We start from the raw sequence: 21,608 nt of genomic DNA, 5'->3' as shown, positions 1-21,608 counted from the left end.
GCAGTGATGGACGCATTGTTAGTTGGCGGTTCAAATTTCGATTTTTCCTTTAATTTGCGCAATTCCACAGGGATAACATCAGGTTTGCTGGTAGTGTCACGATTTTGGAAGAATTCTTGCAGCTTTAATTGTCTATTTAATTTATAGACCTCAGTCTTCCAAACAAATGGGTCATAGTCAGTGGTTGGGACGAATTTGAGACCTTTACTCAGCACTTGTGTCTCATCATGGGTCAGAGTGCTGGTAGAGAGATTGAAGATCAGTTCTTCTTTCCTTTGGCTGGAGGTTTTTGTCCTTTCGATGCGCTTGCACTGCCCGCCTCTCCTGCTGTGTTGTCGGGCAGTTTTAATTGTGCTCGCGTTCTTATCGATAAAGGGACAGGTGCCTTTTTGTTCCTTCTAGGGTTCCTTTCTCCATCACTGGCCGATGTCGCGGAGTCATTAGAGGTATCAAATCTGTACCCTCTTCGGGGTTTACGGGTATAATTCGGTCTGTTAGCAGGTTGGTTGCCGCCGGTGAGCCATCCATACACACTGTGCGATTCATAATCATGATTGACTTTATTGAACTTGTCACGTTTATATTTGATTAGTTCAGTCTTATAGTTGTCAATCTGTGTCTGTCCCCCGGATACCGCCCCGGGGGACTGGTCTGGTGGAGGTGAGCACTACAAGAATGGTGAGTTTTTATATGTTATTTGCTGCCCTGACGAAAATGTATAAACATTGAAACGTTGGCGTCCTAAATGGCGTTTTGAGTTTGTCTTATTGCGACTGAGTGCCGCCTGACTGACCCCTATATATATATATATATATATATATATATATATATATATATATATATATATATATATATATATATTAGACATAATACTGGCACTTGGAACAACAGGGGGTGCAATAGAGGAGGTGCCTTCCACAAAGGTAGTATACCAGCGAACTTCCAGATAGTTGAAGAAATGGCTTCTCAGACTAAGTGAAAACAGGAGGCGGCACTCTCAAAACAAGTCATAAACTGTATTCAAATCATGAAGGTGAACAACATGTCAGCATGAAGGTGTCGACCAGTTTCGGAGCATTACGCCCCTTCTTCAGGACAACTGACTTAACAACAATCCAAAAGTGGTAATGCTCCGAAACTGGTCTACACCTTCATGCTGACATGTTGTTCACCTTCATGATTTGAATACAGTTCATCACTTGTTTTGAGAGTGCCGCCTCCTGTTTTCACTTAGTCTGAGATGCCATTTCTTCAACTATCTGGAAGTTCGCTGATAAATATATATATATATATATCTCAGAAGACTTGTAAAAGGAATAGAGACCACGCAGGTTTCATCAAGATCTTTCGAGATTTATTCTCGTCATCCTGATGACAAGAATAAATCTTGAAAGATCTTGATGAAACCTGCGTGGTCTCTATTCTTTTTCCAAGTCGTCTGAGTGCCGCCTGTGACACAGGTACTTATGCCGACCTGGACACAGGTTTGAGCTAAGGAAGGCACCAGGTGCAGTTACTTGCAGTCAAGCAGTGGAGTGCCGGCTATCTTCTCCTGTGTGTGTGTAGAGATATATATATATATATATATATATATATATATATATATATATATATATATATATATATATATATATATATGCAGCTCTGGAGGTTCCACTGTTAGGCGAGATCCAAAGGTTTTTAGAAATGAAAAGAGAGGGTTTCAGAGTGCGCTAACAACAATTAGTTACACAACAATGGTAAAAAATGACATTTTTAATAAAAGCATTTAATACAATATCTGGTATTTCATAAACTGTGATTTACAGTTCCATAGAATGTTGTTGGCCCAGCGCGTTTCTTTACTGAAGTGACTTAATCAGGGGTGAAGGAAGCAAATTAACAGATCCAGTTTGAGCTGTAAATTATAATATAACAGTATCAATATGTAAATTCATATTAAAATATTCAAAGACCTTCATAAGGATAAGAAAGTTTGAAGAGGGAGAACACGATATGGAGAGGGAGGATAATGAAAAGGATCATAATTTACCAATTGAAGTTTCCTTCCTATTGGGTCTATCAGGAGATTGTATTTTAAAAAGTTGTATATTTTTTTTAATTTTTTATATAAAAATAACTCAGTCTTATTAATACAACTGTCCAGATTGCAAGCAATCTGGACTCTGAGGAGAACACAGGCTCACCAGCACCTGTTCAGATCCACACATTTTGTTGAAGGATTCTTGCTCTTATGTCCTTTTAAGGATGTATAGGGAATTTGACCCTTCCCCATATAAGTGGTATAAACGAGGAAATCACTTCTTCAAATTGGATTGAAAAACTTCATGGAATATAACATTAATTTAGTTAAGAAGGACACACTATAAAAATCGATAAGGTGTGATGAAATTTAGGACAACTCCAGTATTGTTAACCATATATAGTTTATTACAGGAACCAGATCTTTGATCTATAAATAAAGCTATAAAGTGTAAAGAGATCTAAAGAAGCAATTTCCACGAAACAGTTGAGAAAATTCTTTCATTAAAGATTATATAATAATTTACCCCTGATGAAGTCTTGTTATAAGACGAAACGTGTTGGGTATCTGCTTTCATCTATAAACTAAAGAATGTACTTCCATGTCAAGATTTGAAGAACTTGTATGTGTTTTTAAGAAGAATTACGTTTTAATAAATTTTATTTGTATGAAATTGCATGTATGGTTCTTTTAGAATAAGGAAAGACAAGGAATTACCATTTGATCAGTTCTAGGGCACCAAAACACTATTGTGGTGGTATTTGTTTAGTGGCAACTCCGCTAGTAGGGGGTCTAGTGTTAACGGCGACCACACAAGATCATAGCGCAATTTTAGGAATTTTGTTCTGTATATAGATATATAATATAGCTGCTGAGCTGGATTTCTGCTCATTACCCTTCCTGTCAAGCTGATTCACCTTCTTCCCCCAACATTAAGTGATCACATGTGCCCCGGTTTGTCTGCTCTGAGCACTACGGGAATGTCTTATAGTTATTTCATCTGTTTCATGGTTACTGCTGCTACTTGTTGCTAAGTTCAGAGATTCCCAAACTTTCTTGAATCACGGCACCCTAGAGTATCATCATTTATTTACGGTACACCTAAGATTAACGTTTTTTTTTATTGATTTTTTTATTGATAAATTTTGTACAACGTTCATTGATGTAGTGTAAACAGATGGAGCGCCTCCCAGTCAGCGATGGGAATAGCCAGATTCCCTGCGCCGGCGAGAGCTGCTCCATCTGATGGGGACATGCGAGCGTCTCACACGCATGCGCGTGTGAGACACAGCGGCAGGGAACGCTTTCCCTGCCCACTTCAGGGAGACGGGCAGGGTTTGGGGTGTGCGGGGAGGATGCGGAGGGCTTAGACCTGTAAATGGCAGTCAATAGTACTAAATTTGCCTAGCACTTTAAACATAAATGATTTTTTCCTGGACCACCACCCCTGTAAGAGCCTTGTTGCAGCCCAGGATATCTAGGCACACAGTTTGGGAACCAATAATGTCAAGATTGGAATGGTTATTTATATTAAATAAAGTTACTTAATTAAGACTTGCATACAAACTAAACCTAGCCTTCCATGTAATTTCACAGAGACTTTAGCAACATAAGTAATTGTGATTAATACCACACCTAAAGTTTTTTTTTTAAATAAAAATATATAAATGCATTTGTTAAAGTTAGAATGATCACGATCCATTGTGCACTCCTGCAGATCTTTAGCTGCATCTTCTGATTTTCCATGCTGCAGGGAATGTCCGAAGAAGCAGCTAAAAATTTGTGGGACTCAGTTTTTGGAGTATTTGAGAGATCAGGAATTCAGGCGTTGGGCATGTTTGGGTGCTCAGGTGTTCGGGGAGCGCTCTGTTATTCCGGCACTCTGGCAGTTAGGTATTTGGGAGTTGGGGCACTATTTGGGAGCTGTTCAAACGGGGGGAGGGGGGGTCAATGGTGTTAGCAATGTCTGTGTGAGGGAGCGACGACGGCACACACGTACATGTCAATGGTGTACATGGAAATGGTGTACGTGTGACAGGTTTTGTGGATGATGCAAGATATGCCTATTAAATTTACATGAGGTTTATAAACTGCTCAGCAAAAATGATTGGTGATCTAGTTAGTCTAGAGTAGTGGTCTCCAACCTTTTTTGGGGCGTGAGCAATGCTAGACAAAATAAACCGCCTGAAGAGTTACTAAAACAAAAAAAAATATAAAATACATCTGCCTAATAACTGAAAAATGCCCTTTACATATGATGCCACACACTGTAATGCCTCTGACACATTATGCCACACACACAGCGATGCCTCAGACACTATGCCACACACTGCAACGCCCAATATGCCACATACAGTACATACAGTGGAGGCAGAGGAGAAGGGACATCTGCGCGTGCCAAAATGACCAAAATCAAGGGCCATTCCCTACTATCGTGGTACTCCTGCTAGGTCACGTCCCCCAATTTTTCCACTATGGGGGCATGGGCAGCGCTCTGAGAGCTGCTGGCCATGCCCCCAGCCCCTCTGAATAGAAGCTGTGCACATGTGCACAGCTTCTATTCACCGCTGCTCCACCACAGGACACTGCTGGCCCCGAGTTGGACGCAGGACAGCCCCCACAAAATGGGACTCGTTTTTGAAAATTAGGACAGTTGGGATGTATTGCACACACTGTGTCTCATAAGGCTCCTAGTTAATTTTAAAGTACCTGTTTGTTGCCAGGGATTAATGCTTGTTACCGGGGATTAACGATTGTTGTCAGGGGTTCATGATCTCCACCTGCCTGCTGCAGCCTTTCCGTGCTGCACTCCTGAGGAGACAGATGCTAGAGGTGATATTTCATATAGCATCTGACTTGGAGGCCCCGGAAGCAGGGCCGGTGCAAGGCGGTTTGGCACCCTAGGAAAAACTTCTAATAATGCCCCCCCCCCCCCCCCCCCCCCAGTTTTGTTAGGAATAAAATATATATATATATATATATATATATAATGGGGGGGGGGGCTGGTGCATCACTCAAGGCGACTGTAAATATTGTCCACGCTAGTGCAATATGAGGAGCAACGTTTCAATGCCTTCGTTATGGCATTTTCATCAGGCCATAATAAAGGCATTGAAACGTTGCTCTTAATTTTGTATCAGCGTGGACATTATTTACAGTCGCCTGGAGTGCTGCACCAGCCCCCTCCTGTCTAGAATTGCTTCTGTGCGGGCACCCTGTGCACAGCAATGTACTTCGAAGGGAGAGCCAGATCACTGAGGACTAGAATATATTATATATGTTTCCTTCCCACACCTGTACTCCAGCTCTGCACCCAGCAGTATCCCTTACACATATAACCAGGCCCTGCACCCTGCCTCTTCCCTAACACGTTTCCCAGCCCTGCAACACACATGTTCCCCAGCCCTGAACTTTACCCAACACACATGTCCCCCAGCCCTGCACTTCAACCAACACACACATGTTCCCCAGCCCTGCAACACACATGTTCCCCAGCCCTGCAACACACATGTTCCCCAGCCCTGCAACACACATGTTCCCCAGCCCTGCACTTCCCCTTACACACGTTCCCCAGCCCTGCAACACAAATGTTCCAAAGCCCTACAACACACATGTTCCCCAGCCCTGCACTTCCCCCAACACACATGTTCCCCAGCCCTGCACTTCCCCCAACACACATGTTCCCCAGCCCTGCACTTCCCCCAACACATGTTACCCAGCCCTGCACTTCCCCCAACACACATGTAAAACCATCCCTGCACTTCCCCAAACAAACACGTAAAACCATCCCTGCACTTCCCCCAACACACATGTAAAACCATCCCTGCACCTTTCCTCCCTCAAATACAAGTATGTCCCAGTCACCTTTTTTTATGTCTAGATGATCTGGGCTGGCAACCCTGCTGGCAGCAGTGGCAGGGTCTCTACTCTCTTCTCTTTAGGATCTTGTGCTGGAGGGGGCAAGCTTCTAGACTATCTCTGTGTGAACGAAGAGCAGCAGCAGGAAGCAGAACTAGTGCAGGGACGCAAGCCTTGTGTTTGCCGGCTGCTGCTGGAAGCTGAGCCCAGCAATCACCCGCAGTACCTGCTCCCGGGTAACAGCTTTCCGATGTAAAAATGTGCTGGGGTAAAGTGTCATTTAAAAGTCCATTAAAACATTTTATTTACATGATCACAGTACTGGGGCGCCCTCTAGTGGCCAGCGCCTTAGGCAGCTGCCTAGTGGTAGCTCCGGCCCTGCCCAGAAGCGTTACCCGGAAGTACCAGAAGTGCTTAGCGTTGTGCTCCTTGTCAGGTGCTAGAGATGAAATTTTACCTCTAGTGTCTGTCTCAGGGGAAGGGAATGGGCGGGCGATGGAGGGGATGGGTGGCCGAGCCTCCTTTATCGTTACCGCGAGCTACCAGTAGCTCCTGAGCGACAGGTTGGCTGCTGTGAATTAATTCCACAAAATGGGAAATGGATCACAAGGGGGCAATTCAATTGTTTTTGAGCATCTATATTAGTCTAATTGGTGCTTGGTTTAGGTGCTCCAACATCAACAGTCACACCCGCAGCTAAATGGAGTAACAGTTGAAATTACGTTATGTGCCACCTAGTGGTCACTGCAGGGGAAAAACTTGAATAGCCTTACAAACACCTAATGGCTGGGTATAGTTTTAATAGTGATTAAATATCAACTATTGAGGTGGAAAGTGCTCTAGGAATAGGTTTTTCTTGTGACCTAAGTGTATGTACATACATTTTTTTTTTTTGTAATGCTAGCTGAACAGAAGGTTGAATTAAAATCTGTACATGAAAGTAAGGTGGTGATACCATGGGTCATTTGGTGTTTTGGTTTTCATTCATCCCATTGTAAACTAATATGAACAGGGCTCTTTGACCTATGTTCTAGTCTGCTTCAACCTTGTATCTTGTAGAACAATTTGTAATCTTTCTATTTTATTTTGGTGTACAAGTTCTTGTGTTATTGTTGAACTATTTTTTTACCCAAAAAAGTTTTTGTATTGTTCTATGCATTACTTTGCCCACTGTACTGCTGTGCTAAATTGGAGAATCTCCATAAATTAACATTAAGAACAATAAAACCTCTAGATCTGAAAAACATAAGATGATGTAGGGTTTGAGGCTTTTACAGAATACAGACTTAAGGGTCAATCTTCCGTCACATTCAGTGTTTCAAAGTATGCCTGAATATGTTTTTTTTTTTTTTACTTGTAGGAAGAGGCCTCTTGATCACATAACAATGGAAGACTGTCTTCATACATCTTCAGAAAACCTCTCCAAGTTGGTGAGTTGGGCCCATAGCCATGGGACCATTTGTAGCCTTATTCCAAACCTGAAGCACTTACTGTCTGAGGGCTCCCATGGCACCCTTACAGCTATGTGGGGATGTAGTGCTGGGCATGCATACCACTGGCCATTGACTACAACATGCAGGGCTGGACCTCAGGAGAGAGTTTGTTTTCAGGACAATAGAAGCTTCAACTCCGACAGTCCTAGTATACTTGGTGTGCCCTCTGAGACTCAAACAAGCCCTTTAGATAGGTACCCTGGAAGACCATTAAAATCAAAGCTTGATTGCAATAGAACAAGAGACTCCTGTGACTTTTCCTACTGTAGTGAACCATCAGAACTGGATGATCCAGTAGAAGAATATGAAGACGAAACCACTTTGTTTGATATGGTGTGTGAATCTTCAGTGACCGATGAAGACAGTGATTTTGAACGCCGGGCACAGCAATCACCTAGTGTTTCCCGCAAGAGACCCAGTGGTGGTCTCGGCTCGTCTCTTTCAGGGTCTCAGTCACATATTGCTGATGAGGATGGCGCTGATGTGATGGTGAAAAAGATTAAACAGGAGACCCCTGAAGACTATTACATTGTTGCTAATGCAGAACTCACTGGTGGTATTGATGGGCCTTCACTATCTCTACAGATGTCCAAGACAAAGAATCAGGCTCCTGCAGCATCATCTTTTGTGGGACTATCAAAACCACCCAGCGTTTTGCCACCATCACTAAACAATGAGCTAGAAATGCAGGCTATTGCACCTTCCCCGTTGGTCCTACAAAGACCCTCACCGCAGAAGCCTGTGAGACCACCAATGCCCTCTCAAAGCAAAACATTGTCGAACACTCCAGTTGTCAATCAGCAAATAGGAATGCAGATGTCAGTGAGCACCTCCACAGGAAACCCCAGCCAACCTATCAGCATACCCTTATCAGCACTTCAATTACCAGGTCAGGAAAAAAAAGAGGTTCCCGAAGAACTCTTTCCACCTGTACTGAAGCCAGCATTATCCTGTGACATGGCACTCTCTCCAACAGTTAGTGCGGAGCCTGAAGTTAGCTCTAGTCAGCAGCAACCAAATACCATCCCCAATATTAGCTGTGATGCAGCTGGGCAGTCCATTCCAGGTATGTAAGTTTATGCATGTAAGAACTGTGATGAACGTTATTATTATAAATATTATTATACTACACTATCTAAATGATGTTTATGAATTCATTATGCGAACGAACAGTAGTGGTAGGGATAATCATTTCACCATTCTCCTTGTCTTGAAGCCTTGGGTTCACAGTAGAGTGCTATGTTACTGAGGAGGATAGTGCAGAGTTGGTTTTATACTTTGTAGCTACCAGATGTTTGTGGTATGTTGGTTACTTGAGTTTAAACTTATTGCATATTGTGCAGTAATAATATTGGTATTTGAGATGACATACTATCTCCACCATTTAACACCATCACTGTATTAAGCTATTATGTACTTGACTAATTTATCTTGTTATTATAAATAGTTGTGTGCATTATTTTTATTGTCCACACTTTCATGGTTAAATATAAAGTACAATTTATACATAATAAATTAAATCAGAATGGACTGATGAAAAGTGGAAGGGATAAAGTAAGGGGAGTGGGTCCTGAGTTTATGGATATGCTTAAAGTGAAGTAGTCTAAGTTTTAGAGTTCAGATAATGTGCACGACATGGGATGTTTTCATGAGAATTGATCCTATTACACACAAAATTCTTTACATTGTGATCGCTATACAAAATGGCTATGTAAAATTCTGTTTTGAACAGTTCATTTATAGTGTTAGTAGACTTCCATCATGAGGAATCACTCTTTTTAAACTGTATTCATCAAATATGTCAGCAATGATATCTTGTATCTACTGTACATACTACACTGCTTATTAAATAGCCAGAATTTTGAGGGTACTGGCCTGTGGCGACTTCTTGGCTTTTTGACAGTACCGCTTTATGTACAGTAGTTAAAAATGTGCTGCAATTCCAAGTGCACAATTCCCAACATTGGGAACTTATTAAATAAGGATTTAAAAAAACAAAATCTTTTGTAAAAATGGGCAAAACAATGTGCACTGCAAGTGGGGCAAATGTAACGTGGTGTCGTGAGAGTTAGATTGGTCAGAGAGACCCTGAAACATTTCTTTTAACCCCTTCCCGACATTTGACGTACATTTACGTCATGGTCGGGAAGTACTTCCCGACACATGGCGTAAATGTACGTCATGGCTTCTAACTGTCACTGCGTCTATAGACGCGGTGACAGTTAGGAGATGTCTGCTGTCCCTGACAGCAGACATCCCCCCTCGCCCCCCCCGGTCGGCGATCGCTGTGATTGGCTGTTCAAATCTGAACAGCCATTCACAGCGTTTCCTGTGTTACCGGCGGCTAAGCCGCTCGGTAACACAGGGATCGGTGGTGATCGGTGCTGTTAAGTACAGCACCGATCACCACCGATGAGCAGCACCCCCCTCCCACCCACCTGGCACTCACCCGGCCCGGCAGCAGGCTCACCCGGCGGCGGCAGCGGCAGGAGCGCACGCAGCGGCAGGAGCGCACGCACCCCCCTCCCCCCCCCTGCCAGCCGCAGCAGCAGCATGAGCTGCATAAAAAGTAAAAAAAAAGAATGACAATGAACTGAATTATATATATATATATATATATATGTGTGTGTGTGTGTGTGTGTATATATATATATATATATATACACACATATATATATATATATATATATGTATGTATATATATATATATATATATATATATGTGTGTGTGTATATATATATATATATATATATATATATACACACACACACACACACACACACACACACACACACACACACACACACACACACACACACACACACACACACACACATATATAAAGATATTCCCGACATATGACGTATATATACGTCATGGTCGGGAGGTACTTCCCGACCGAAGACGTATATATACGTCATGGTTTTAAACTGTCACCGCGTCTATAGACGCGGTGACAGTTTGGAGATGTCTGCTGTCCCTGACAGCAGACATCCCCCCTCGCGGCGATCGCTGCGATTGGCTGTTCAAATGTGAACAGCCAATTGCAGCGTTTTCTGTGTTACCGGCAGCTAAGCCGCTCGGTAACACAGTGATCGGTGGTGATCGGTGCTGTTAAGTACAGCACCGATCACCACCGATCGCCAGCCCCCCCCCCCCCTCCCACCCGGCAGCCCCCCTCCCTCCCACCCACCCGGCTGCCGCAGCGCCAGCACCCCTCCCACCCCCCCGCCAGCCGCAGCGCCAGCCCCCCTCCCAAAGCTGGTGACCAAAATGGGGTCACTTGTGGGGGGGTTCCACTGTATTGGTGCTTCGGGGGTCTTGCTAATGCGACATAGCACCCACCATTCATTCCACCACCAAATATCACTCCTTCCCTTCTGAGTCCTGCCATGCACCCAACTGGTATTTTTTGGTCACATGTGAGGCATTGCCGTACTCGGGAGAAATTGGGGCACAGATTTTGGGGTGCTTTGTCTCCTTCATTCCTTGTTAAAATGAAAAATTTTGAGCCAGAACTGCATTTTTCTGTAAAAAATTACATTTTTTTACACAAAAATGCAGATCTGGCTCAAAATTTTTCATTTTCACAAGGAATGAAGGAGACAAAGCACCCCAAAATCTGTGCCCCAATTTCTCCCGAGTACAGCAATGCCTCACATGTACCAAAAAATACCAGTTGGGTGCATGGCAGGACTCAGAAGGGAAGGAGTGATATTTGGATTTTGCAGCACAGATTCTGGTTGAATGACCCCCGAAACACCCATACAGTGGAACCCCCCCCACAAGTGACCCCATTTTGCAAACTACACCCTTCAGGGAATTCATCAAGGGGTATAGTGTACATTTCAAACCCCCAGGGGTTTCACCAATTTTGATACAACTGAGCTGTGAAAATGAAAAATTAAATTTTTTACACAAAAATGCAGTTCTGGCTCCAAATTTTTCATTTTCCCAAGGAATGAAGGAGACAAAGCACCCCAAAATCTGTGCCCCAATTTCTCCCGAGTACGGCAATGCCTCACATGTGACCAAAAAATACCATTTGGGTGCATGACAGGACTCAGAAGGGAAGGAGTGATTTTTGGATTTTGCAGCACAGATTCTGGTTGAATGACCCCTGAAGCACCCATACAGTGGAACCCCCCCACAAGTGACCCCATTTTGCAAACTACACCCTTTAGGGAATTCATCTAGGGGTATAGTGTACATTTCAAACCCCCAGGGGTTTCACCAATTTTGATACAACTGAGCTGTGAAAATGAAAAATTAAATTTTTTACACAAAAATGCAGTTCTGGCTCCAAATTTTTCATTTTCACAAGGAATGAAGGAGACAAAGCACCCCAAAATCTGTGCCCCAATTTCTCCCGAGTACGGCAATGCCTCACATGTGACCAAAAAATACCATTTGGGTGCATGGCAGGACTCAGAAGGGAAGGAGTGATTTTTGTATTTTGCAGCTCAGATTCTGGTGGAATTTTGGTGGGTGCTATGTCGCATTAGCAAGACCCCCAAAGCACCAATACAGTGGAAGCCCCCCACAAGTGACCCCATTTTGCAAACTACACCCCTCAGGGAATTCATCTAGGGGTATAGTGTACATTTCAAACCCCCAGGGGTTTCACCAATTTTGATACAACTGAGCTGTGAAAATGAAAAATTAAATTTTTTACACAAAAATGCAGTTCTGGCTCAAAATTTTTCATTTTCACAAGGAATGAAGGAGACAAAGCACCCCAAAATCTGTGCCCCAATTTCTCCCGAGTACGGCAATGCCTCACATGTGACCAAAAAATACCAGTTGGGTGCATGGCAGGACTCAGAAGGGAAGGAGTGATATTTGGATTTTGCAGCACAGATTCTGGTTGAATGACCCCCGAAACACCCATACAGTGGAACCCCCCCCACAAGTGACCCCATTTTGCAAACTACACCCTTCAGGGAATTCATCAAGGGGTATAGTGTACATTTCAAACCCCCAGGGGTTTCACCAATTTTGATACAACTGAGCTGTGAAAATGAAAAATTAATTTTTTTCATTTTCACTGCCCAGTTGTACCACAATTGGTGAAACCCCTGGGGGTTTGAAATGTACACTATACCCCTAGATGAATTCCCTGAAGGGTGTAGTTTGCAAAATGGGGTCACTTGTGGGGGGGTTCCTAACTTTTAGCATCTTATGGTGCCTAGAAACCTACATGGTGCCTAAAAAATAATCTCATAAAAAGGAGGCTCCAAAATCAAGTAGGTGCTCCTTCTATTATGAAGCCTGTGGTTTGGTCACCGTGCACACTAGGGCCACATATAGGATATTTATGAAAACCAAAGAATTGGGGGAATCAATTTTTAGTCACATTTCTCTAGTAAAATCTGCTGTGTTCCTTAGAAAAATGTATTAAAATTGAAAATCTGCAAAAAAAATGAAATTTTGAAATTTCACCTACACTTTGTTTTAATTCCTGTGAAACACCTAAAGGGTTAACAAACTTCCAAAATGCTGTTTTGAATACTGTGAGGGGTGCAGTTTTTGAAATGGCATCATTTATGGGGGTGTCTCACATACAAGTCCCTCAAAGTCACATCAGAACTGAACTGGTCCCTAAAAAAATCAGTGTTTGAAATTTTCTTGAAAATTTGAGAATTTGCTATTCATATTTTAAGCCTCCTAGTGTCCAAAAAAATGAAAATGAGGTTGAAATAATGATGGCAACATAAAGTATACATATGGTCTATGTTAGTTATTAACTATTTTGAGTGGTAAGATTATTTGTCTCACAAGCAGAAAATTTAACATTTTGCAAATCGCAAAATTTTCCATTTTTTTACGACATTTTGGTATTTTTCACAAAAAAACACAGACTGTATCGACGAAAATTTACCACTAACTTGAAGTACAATGTGTCACGAGAAACAATCTCAAAATCACTGGGATAAGTAAAAGCAAAAAAAAGTTATCCCCACTTAAGTGATACATGTCAGATTTGAAAAAAAGGGCTCTGTCAGGAACGCAAAAACTGGCTCTGTCAGGAAGGGGTTAAGCAACATTTTTGCATCTATACCCATTTGTTTATTTTATTGAGACTTAACTGCAATAAAACTATTTAAACATAAATGTGGATTTATCTGATATGATCCACTGCTTTTCTTCTAGGTCTAACCCTTAATCTCCATTGCAGTTTAGGGAGAATTTCTTATAATATCCTGTGAGATATTTGTGACACTACATTATCTGCCCATTATGCAAAATAAGTTCAAGTGTTGCAAATGTGGACAGCTGCAGGAGTCTTGCAGCAGCAATTACTGAGGGACCTCCCTGCCATTCTGTTTCCCCGCACCCTGATTGGGCTGATTGGTCAGCACAGCAGAACCCCCCCACACACACACACACACCACCACCCACCAGGCAGCTAGACAGAGGAGCAGCAGTTCAGGAAATGTAAATTCACTCCACCAAGTGTGTACCTGGATGGAAATCAGTCGCAATAGTCTATGATGTTGAAGATCTACTGTTAAAATGTTTGAAGAAACTAATATTTTACAAGTAATAAAAATAAGTTGTATATGTTTAAATATGTATTCTCCACCTAATTTCAAAACCTTTTTTTTTTTTTTAAACACATTTGCCAGTTAAGTATCAAAACCATTCATAAAATAAAAATTTTAAAGCAGCATGTCCATAGACACGTTTGAAAATTTCAAAAGCTCTGTGAACCTTTCCAATGTTCTCATATCCTCCACCCGCTGCTCGTTCAAAAGAGGCACTACAGTATTTGTGACTATTACCCCTTTCACACTGCACAAATAACCCGAGTCGATCCCACGTTGTTTCGAGATCAACCCGGGAAGGATGTGGGCTGAAAGGGCCATTTAGAATATTCTGGGTCCAGCAACCCGGCAATCCGACCTGGCATAAAAAAGTGTTATTCTCAGGGTCGGACCCGTGTTGCTGGGCAGTCCGAACGGGTAAACCGGTTCGAGCGACCCGGGTCCCATTTACTTCTATAGAGGAGGCAGCAGCTTAACCCCAGTGTTGCCTCCGCCCCACCCCTTGATGATGTCAGCAGGACAGATGCATGTCCAAATCCTGGGTGCGACACGGCATTTGCTCTGTGAAAGAGGTATATGTTTTTAAATGTCATGGGGAAAGTTTTGGTGGGAAGTCTGTAGAATCTTTTGTTTTCAAACACCTGTGGTAATTTATATGGATTTTATGGGACTCGAGTGCGAATATGCACTTTATGAATGAAGAACTCTTCCAGTATCTCTATAGACAAGGTCCGGGAATTTGGAACACAAATTGCATTCCATGGATGCGGAGAGGAACTTCTGGGAAGTTAGAAACAACGCGCTCCAGAAACTGCTTCCTGCCAGAGGACATTCCAGCCTGGCAACTGGCGACTGAGTGCTGACGACAACCTACAGTGTTACAAGCATGACATTTTGGGCACGTCTAGGGGATCATTTTTTAAGTAGAAAATTATACCTCTGAAGTACTTAACCAGGGTTTTCATTAATTAAGTGTAATGGTTTGTTTGCAAAGAAGCAAATGGAAGAAAAAGCTCTTAAGGCCCCCAGACACTAGAACTATTTTTGTCCGATTTCCTACGATTTTTACCGATAATCGTCAATAACCAGCCGATTATTGTCGATTATCAGTAAAAATTGGCCGATCGATCGGAAATCGGACAATCGGCCCAAAAAAATCGTTCTAGTGTGTGGGGGCCTTTAATATGTTATATGATTGTTACAAAAATAGTGTAATCAGTAAAATTAACTTCAGTATCCTTGTTTTCTAACAATAATGTGTGTGTTTGTGAAGGTAAAGTCTAGATGTAATGTGTGTGTGTGAGACAGTAAAGTCTAGATGTAATAACAGCAATATGTGTATAGAAGAAAGTAACAAAATACATATAGTTGTGGAGAGGCAGAAAACATGCTGTAGCATATATTTCAGATAAGATGCAGTCTAAATGTAATGTGTGCGTATTTTGGGGACTTTTTTTGTAATGCTTCAATGAATCCAAATTCTCCCAGGAAAGATCAGTTAATTTCTAACAGAAATGATTACCTCTCAATGAATATTTTTCGAGAATTTGATCCCGTCAGTATAATTATCATAATGAATGGAAATTAAGTGTACTTGGCACTCATAGGAAATAGGCTGAGAAAATGTTAAGTGACCCTTTTCTACTGGATCTCGGTTGCAGAAAACTGTAATCTATATGTATACTCTTATTTTGTTATGGGAATGAGTTAAGCCCCGTACACACTGGGCAACTTTCATGTGAATGTCGCTCAATTTTCTCGTCTGAGCGGCTTTCACCAGAATACTGGTTTAAAACCACGATGCTTTTTGTAACATAATCTTACTTTTACTGTGAAAAAGGGGTAAGAAACCTGTACAGAGCTAGAAATACATGAATGTCAATATAATCCATGAAGAGCATTCAGTAAAATAAAACCTTTTTTTTTTTTCTTTTTAAATTTAAAGTAAAAAATTGGAATGGGGAGCTCTTTTGCTTTCAAATAAAATAACACTCATATTCAGGGTCATATTGAACTGCGGTAATTACTTGTAGCCTCAGACTTTTTTGCCCAGTGCTATTAAAGTACAAGGTAAATCTGTGGCTAATGTGTATTAACCCATAGATTCCGGGAGAAGTGCCTTAAGCTATGGCTTCATATATTTAAAGGTAAAAAGCCCTACATACCGGTTATGGTATTTTAGATCTACAATGTCTAGATCTACAGTCATAAGGTCAACATGAAAAGGTCGACATTAGTTTTTCATGGGTTTTTTTTGGTGTCTATGTCAACATAGGCCGGTATGGCCACCATCTAAGTGTACTGCGTCCCCTCACTGCGCTCGCCATGCTTTGGGCACGGTGGCTCACTGTGCTCGGCAGGCTATTATATTCTCCCTCCATGCCGTAGTGGATGGTAGGGCATGAATGTCGCCTGTCGTCAAATGTCGATTCAAAATGTAAAAAAAAAACCATGTTGACCTTTTGACTGTCAACCAATAGTGGTCCACCTTTTGGCTGTCGGACTCATCTATCATGAGTCCGAATACCCTACATAACATGCGGCCCTTTGGCTAATTGAAACCGACCCTAATTGTGTGCTCCTCTAACTAATGTAGAACTATTCTGCAATTATTGCATAGTAAGGGAAAAGATTACACTTACCCTTATGAAATAATGAGTCATTTACATATTTGTTTAATTAGTGCAGGGTAGACAATAAAATTGTATATCGAAATTACTGTTCCTTTATTATTTAAATGCAACATTAGTAAGCACATTAATAAGGTTGCATGTGGAGCTTGCTACAAGTGAAACATAAATCTGCCTAGTGTGCTTTTTCATCAAAGGCCACACTGAGGATTTATGTGAACATCACTGTCCTATGCTTACATACCTAGACAAACGGATACACCTTTCTGGTAAAGTATAAGGCTTCCTTTCACTTGGGTTACAACAGCAACGCACATGTAACGAATCTGATTTGTGTGCAAATAGTATGTTTAATAAAATAATTTGAGCGAATTTAGTGCCTGATTCAGGTTTACAAGCAAAGGGGATTGAACCCATGACCTCAGCACTGTGAGGCAGTAATGCTAACCATTACACCATCCGTGATGCCCCATGTATTTGTGAGGTTGTAAGTCAGTTATGTCTGGCAGGACTGTAACAGCGGTCAGCTAATAGGATTTTCAAATTGGTCTATGATTAAAGTGACAACTTCTTTTCTGGCACAATGGGTAGTGCCAAAGGCCAGCGCTCCACCTATTGCCCTACCAGTCTTTCAGTGGTCAGGTGTTTTACTATGGAGAATTGTGAAATGTAATACTTTTTCTGTTTTATGATGGTTATCAACCATCCTTTTATTTTTATATTCTGAAATTATAGTTCTCATTTTAGATTTTGGGGGTTTAAGATCATATGGATCTTGCATTAAGCACCAATATACATATGTATTGTTAATTATTTTCCTACGTATTCCCTTATTCCCACAATATACAGTGAATATATTTAATAATTCATACAAAGGGCATAGAAAACCAATCTGTCAGGAAACGGCTCAGCTGGCAGCAGTAATTATAATCTGTACTATGTGGGTGTGTCCGTAAGGACCTTCAGCTCTCAAATAGCATTGCATGTGTATGAGAGCATGTTCTGTATAAATGAGCTCCATGAATATTCCAGGCCACCTATCCCGTGTCACCTGTTTTTTTTTTTGGTACTTGTTTCCTAGCACAGCGCCACCGATTTTAATTGTATGAAATCGGGTCGATCGCATCGCATTCAACCAAATCGCATGCGATGCGATCGATTTTTACATTGGAACCAATGTTAAATGGTCCCTGAGACCCAATTTTACATTGGCCCCAATGTTAAATGCCCCCCAGACACCATTTTTCATTGTATGCCCCCTCATTGTTAATGCCACGATTAACGTCAACCTGAAGCGTGGCGAGCGCAGCGAACCCGCGAGGGGCGTCGGTACGCCTCATCCGACCTTTTCATACCCCCGGCGTGGAGTTGATTATATATAGTTTGGCTAGCCACCAAGCCCGAAGCATGGCGAGCGGATGCGCATTACTTCAGACGTATTACGCGTCCGCTCGCCACACTATATAAAATCAACTCCATGCCGACGTGGATAGTGGGGGTATGAAAAGGTCGGAGGACGCATACCGCCTCGCAGGCTCGCCACGCTTCGTGTTGATCGTGTTGTTGCGTTAACAATGGGGGGGGGGGCATTTCACATAATCACGGTGAGTTTACAATTAAAAATCGGGTCTGGGAGGCATTTAACGTTGGGTCCAATGTAAAATCGGGTCTCGGGGACCATTTTTACATTGGACCCAAATCGGGTCGCATCGCAGTGCGATGCGACCGATTTTCAAAGTGCGTTAAAAACGTCTTTAAAGCCCGAAAATCGGGTCGGTCGGGTCCCATCACATACCTTAAGTTAAGGTATGCGATGGGACCCCACGGGTGCCGTGCTAGGAAACAAGTACCTGTTTTTTTTAAATACTCCTATAACCTAGAAGAAACAGAAAACATGAAAAACCTCCCACATTTAACCCTGTTTTACAGTCTGTGTTAGGAAACATCAATATATCAGAAAGGGCTAAAATGGCATTGACATTTTATTAGGTGTACTTGGATGTCCTGTATTACTTCGCTGCAAAGTTAATGGCTAAAATACAGCAGTATTCAGAGTCTGCTATAGATTGTAAAATAAATTGAGCGGTATAATTTCTTAGGGGTTGAAGTTACATTTTTTAAAGTCGGAAAACGCTGGACTCTTATAAAAAAAAAAAATAATTAATGCAATATTTTTCCATGTAATTATTAGTAGTTTCTTTATTGTGCAGCAAAACCATTGCGTTTTACAGTTGTAAGCAACAGTCATAAAACAAATCTCGGTAGTAACAGTCAGCCAGTGAGGTAGCCAATTAGTCCCTGATTTTTGTGCCTGAAAAATGAATCTGTATTCTGGCGAACACACACTGAATCTGTAGGGTAAATTTACTAAGGTGGGAGTTCAATTAAAGATGGAATGTTGCCCATATCAACCAATCAGATACTTATTTATTTTGTACCTTCTAGAAGATAATAGATAGAATCTGATTAGTTGCTATGGGCAACACCCCATTTTCAATATTAAATTTACCCACTCAAAGTTCATGGACTTAGCTGCCCAAAAAAAGCAGATTTAGAGATTTGGGGAGACTGCTGAGGTCCCGAAAATGCCAGATAATCGCTGCCATCGGCTGTGCTTCTGGGCTAATTAGATAACCCTGGGGATAAATTATCACGTGGTAAATTACTGTGTCTAATGGAATCCCCCATGTCTTGGTAAGCCTGAACAGTTGTTTGTTTTTATTAAAACAAAATACATAAGTGTTAATATACATGTATTATTGCCTGTAAATCACGACATCAGTGCTTATTAGTAAACCTTGTATATAAGAGAGTAATGCACACAAAAGTAAATGATGATTGATTTAATCTGTCTTGCCACAGCACTCTGTATAGTTCTCATTTACAGTAGGTAGTGCATTATCTCATGCACTTCGCTTAGCTTGAGCTATACAAGTATCTTTAAAGAGACCAGCATGAGGGCAGCATTATAATTAGAGACGGGATTATATGCATTTGCATATTTTGCCCAGTCTCACTGGTTATTGCATATTTTACCTAAAACCTAGTGATGGTGCATATTTTAGGCCCCGCCCTCTTCCCACCCGGGAGTCACAGCACTGCTTTGCCCTGCTGCTGCAGTGTAGGGAACCTTGGATGTACGCTATGTCTGACACTGCTCTAGGCTGCCAATCCATGTTGATAAGTCAGTCAGGGCGTATGCCATTACGAAGCTCCTGAACCTTTGCCTGCCCCTGGCCTGGGACTTTACACCAAGAGACAGACTTCTGCAGCAGAGGAGGCGGGCAGAAGGGTTGTGACATCACGCGGCGTGCAGAAAATGCTGTGTCACAGTGAGTATGCGGCGCAGAGAGGAAACCTTCCACTGCGCCGCCCTCACGCGCTATGCTGACATTTGATTCATCGGCGCTGGATGAGGGTCCTTGTAGTTGATGCAACAAGAGCTTTGGACGCTGCAGTATGCTGTAGCAGCCAGGAAGGAAAAAAACCCTGTGCACAACACTAGACATCTGCAGATGCTGTGGGCCTATTTTTTAGGTTTATTTGCAACTAATTGTATGCTGATTTTTAAATAAGTTATAAATTACTTTTTTTATTATTTAATGTAGCATATTTTAACACTTTTCATGCATATTTTAAGTATTTTTCATGCATATTTGCATGCATATTTCAAGCTTTTTTTGTTGCATATAATCCTGTCTAATTCTAATACTCGTAAGTAGTATACATTTTCCCATCAGCTCAGAATTATTATTTCCATTTTACATATCTCGGTAATAAAGTACTAAATACTTATCCAAATTATTCAAAAAACTTGTTTTTTGGGGGAATGATTCGATTTTTGTAGTTGGTTTTTTATACTTACTAAGTCCCGCCGGCGTCCACGGCAGGCCTTCAGCATCGTCTCCAGCGGTCCCAGGAGTGCATTGCGCGCCTGAGAACTCGTGCAATGCACTCCTGGGACCGCTGGAGATGCCGGAGACGACGCTGAAGGCCTGCCGTGGACGCAGAGGGACCATCGGGGCACCACCAGGGTACAGGTAAGTATGTTTTAAAAAAATAAATAAAAAAAAGCCCTTATCTGGAATGCTCGTGGTTCCGAGCATTTTGGATAAGGGATACTCAACCTGTATTATATCTACTTAGTAAATACTGAAAAAAGTTTTGGGAAAAACTGTTCAGATGCCCCCTTTGGTGGAACTTATAAAATGTGCTAGAAATATTTACATTCCAGTTGTAGTTAACTAAAGGAGAAAAGCTTGTTTGTTTTTATTCATATCCTAACTTCCTTACCTAAGCAGAGAGTAATTGTGTGTCCCTGTTATTGTGAATGATTTCATTGTGTCCCATAGGAGCACGGTGATACATTACTAAGAGCACACAAGAGACATGATATAGTAAACCAATCCTGTAACTAAATCACCCTGCTTGCATTGAATCAGGTTGACAGATGATAAATAATGTATGTGTGACTGTTCTAGTACTGTACATAATACATAGTTATTAGTTTTAACATCTATGTTTTATGTGCTCTGTACTGCCTAAACTATAAACTGTAGCCTTTCCTTATAAACACTAAACACATTAAATATTAAAAGTGCTGCTTGTTAGCGTTGCTGTATGAATGTATACAGTATGAATTAATTTATTTATTTATTATTTATTTGCAGTTTCTTATATAGCGCAGCAGATTCCGTTGCGCTTTACAATAGTAAACAGTGATAAAACAAACTGGGTAACAACAGACAGACATGGAGGTAGGAGGGCCCTGCTGCAAGCTTACAATCTATAGGGAATGTCACATAGCTTTATTTCACAGCACAACATGGCTGTCAGTTGTTTATCTTTCTATTCTTTAATTGTGACTTAGGACTCTTGACCCATACACACTAGACGATGTGTTCAGTGAACGTTGAAATTGTTGAACAATTTCCCTTGATCTTTCCAGTGTCCTGGCCAACCTTTTTCAGTCTCTCACTTCTTTTCATTAAGGCTCTACGAAGAAAGGTCTCCTGCCATCTCGTCAAGATGTGCATTGTTAAATTTGTTTCTTGT

General features: G+C 41.6%; 1 protein-coding gene across 1 annotated transcript in view; it reads left to right on the top strand.

Moving 5' to 3' along the window:
- KIAA1958 (KIAA1958 ortholog) overlaps positions 1-21,608 on the top strand; it is a 145,043-nt gene that overhangs the window by 65,506 nt on the left and 57,929 nt on the right. Inside the window, exon 2 of the mRNA XM_083179199.1 lies at positions 7,242-8,440. Within this exon, the coding sequence (XP_083035325.1) occupies positions 7,267-8,440 (1,174 nt within the window). The 5' untranslated portion in view covers positions 7,242-7,266. The remainder of the gene's footprint in view (positions 1-7,241; positions 8,441-21,608) is intronic.

The sequence above is a fragment of the Crinia signifera genome, chromosome 1, assembly GCF_055691185.1.
Source record: "Crinia signifera chromosome 1, ASM5569118v1, whole genome shotgun sequence".
Classification (NCBI taxonomy): domain Eukaryota; kingdom Metazoa; phylum Chordata; class Amphibia; order Anura; family Myobatrachidae; genus Crinia; species Crinia signifera.
This window is presented reverse-complemented; position numbering and strand designations above follow the sequence as displayed.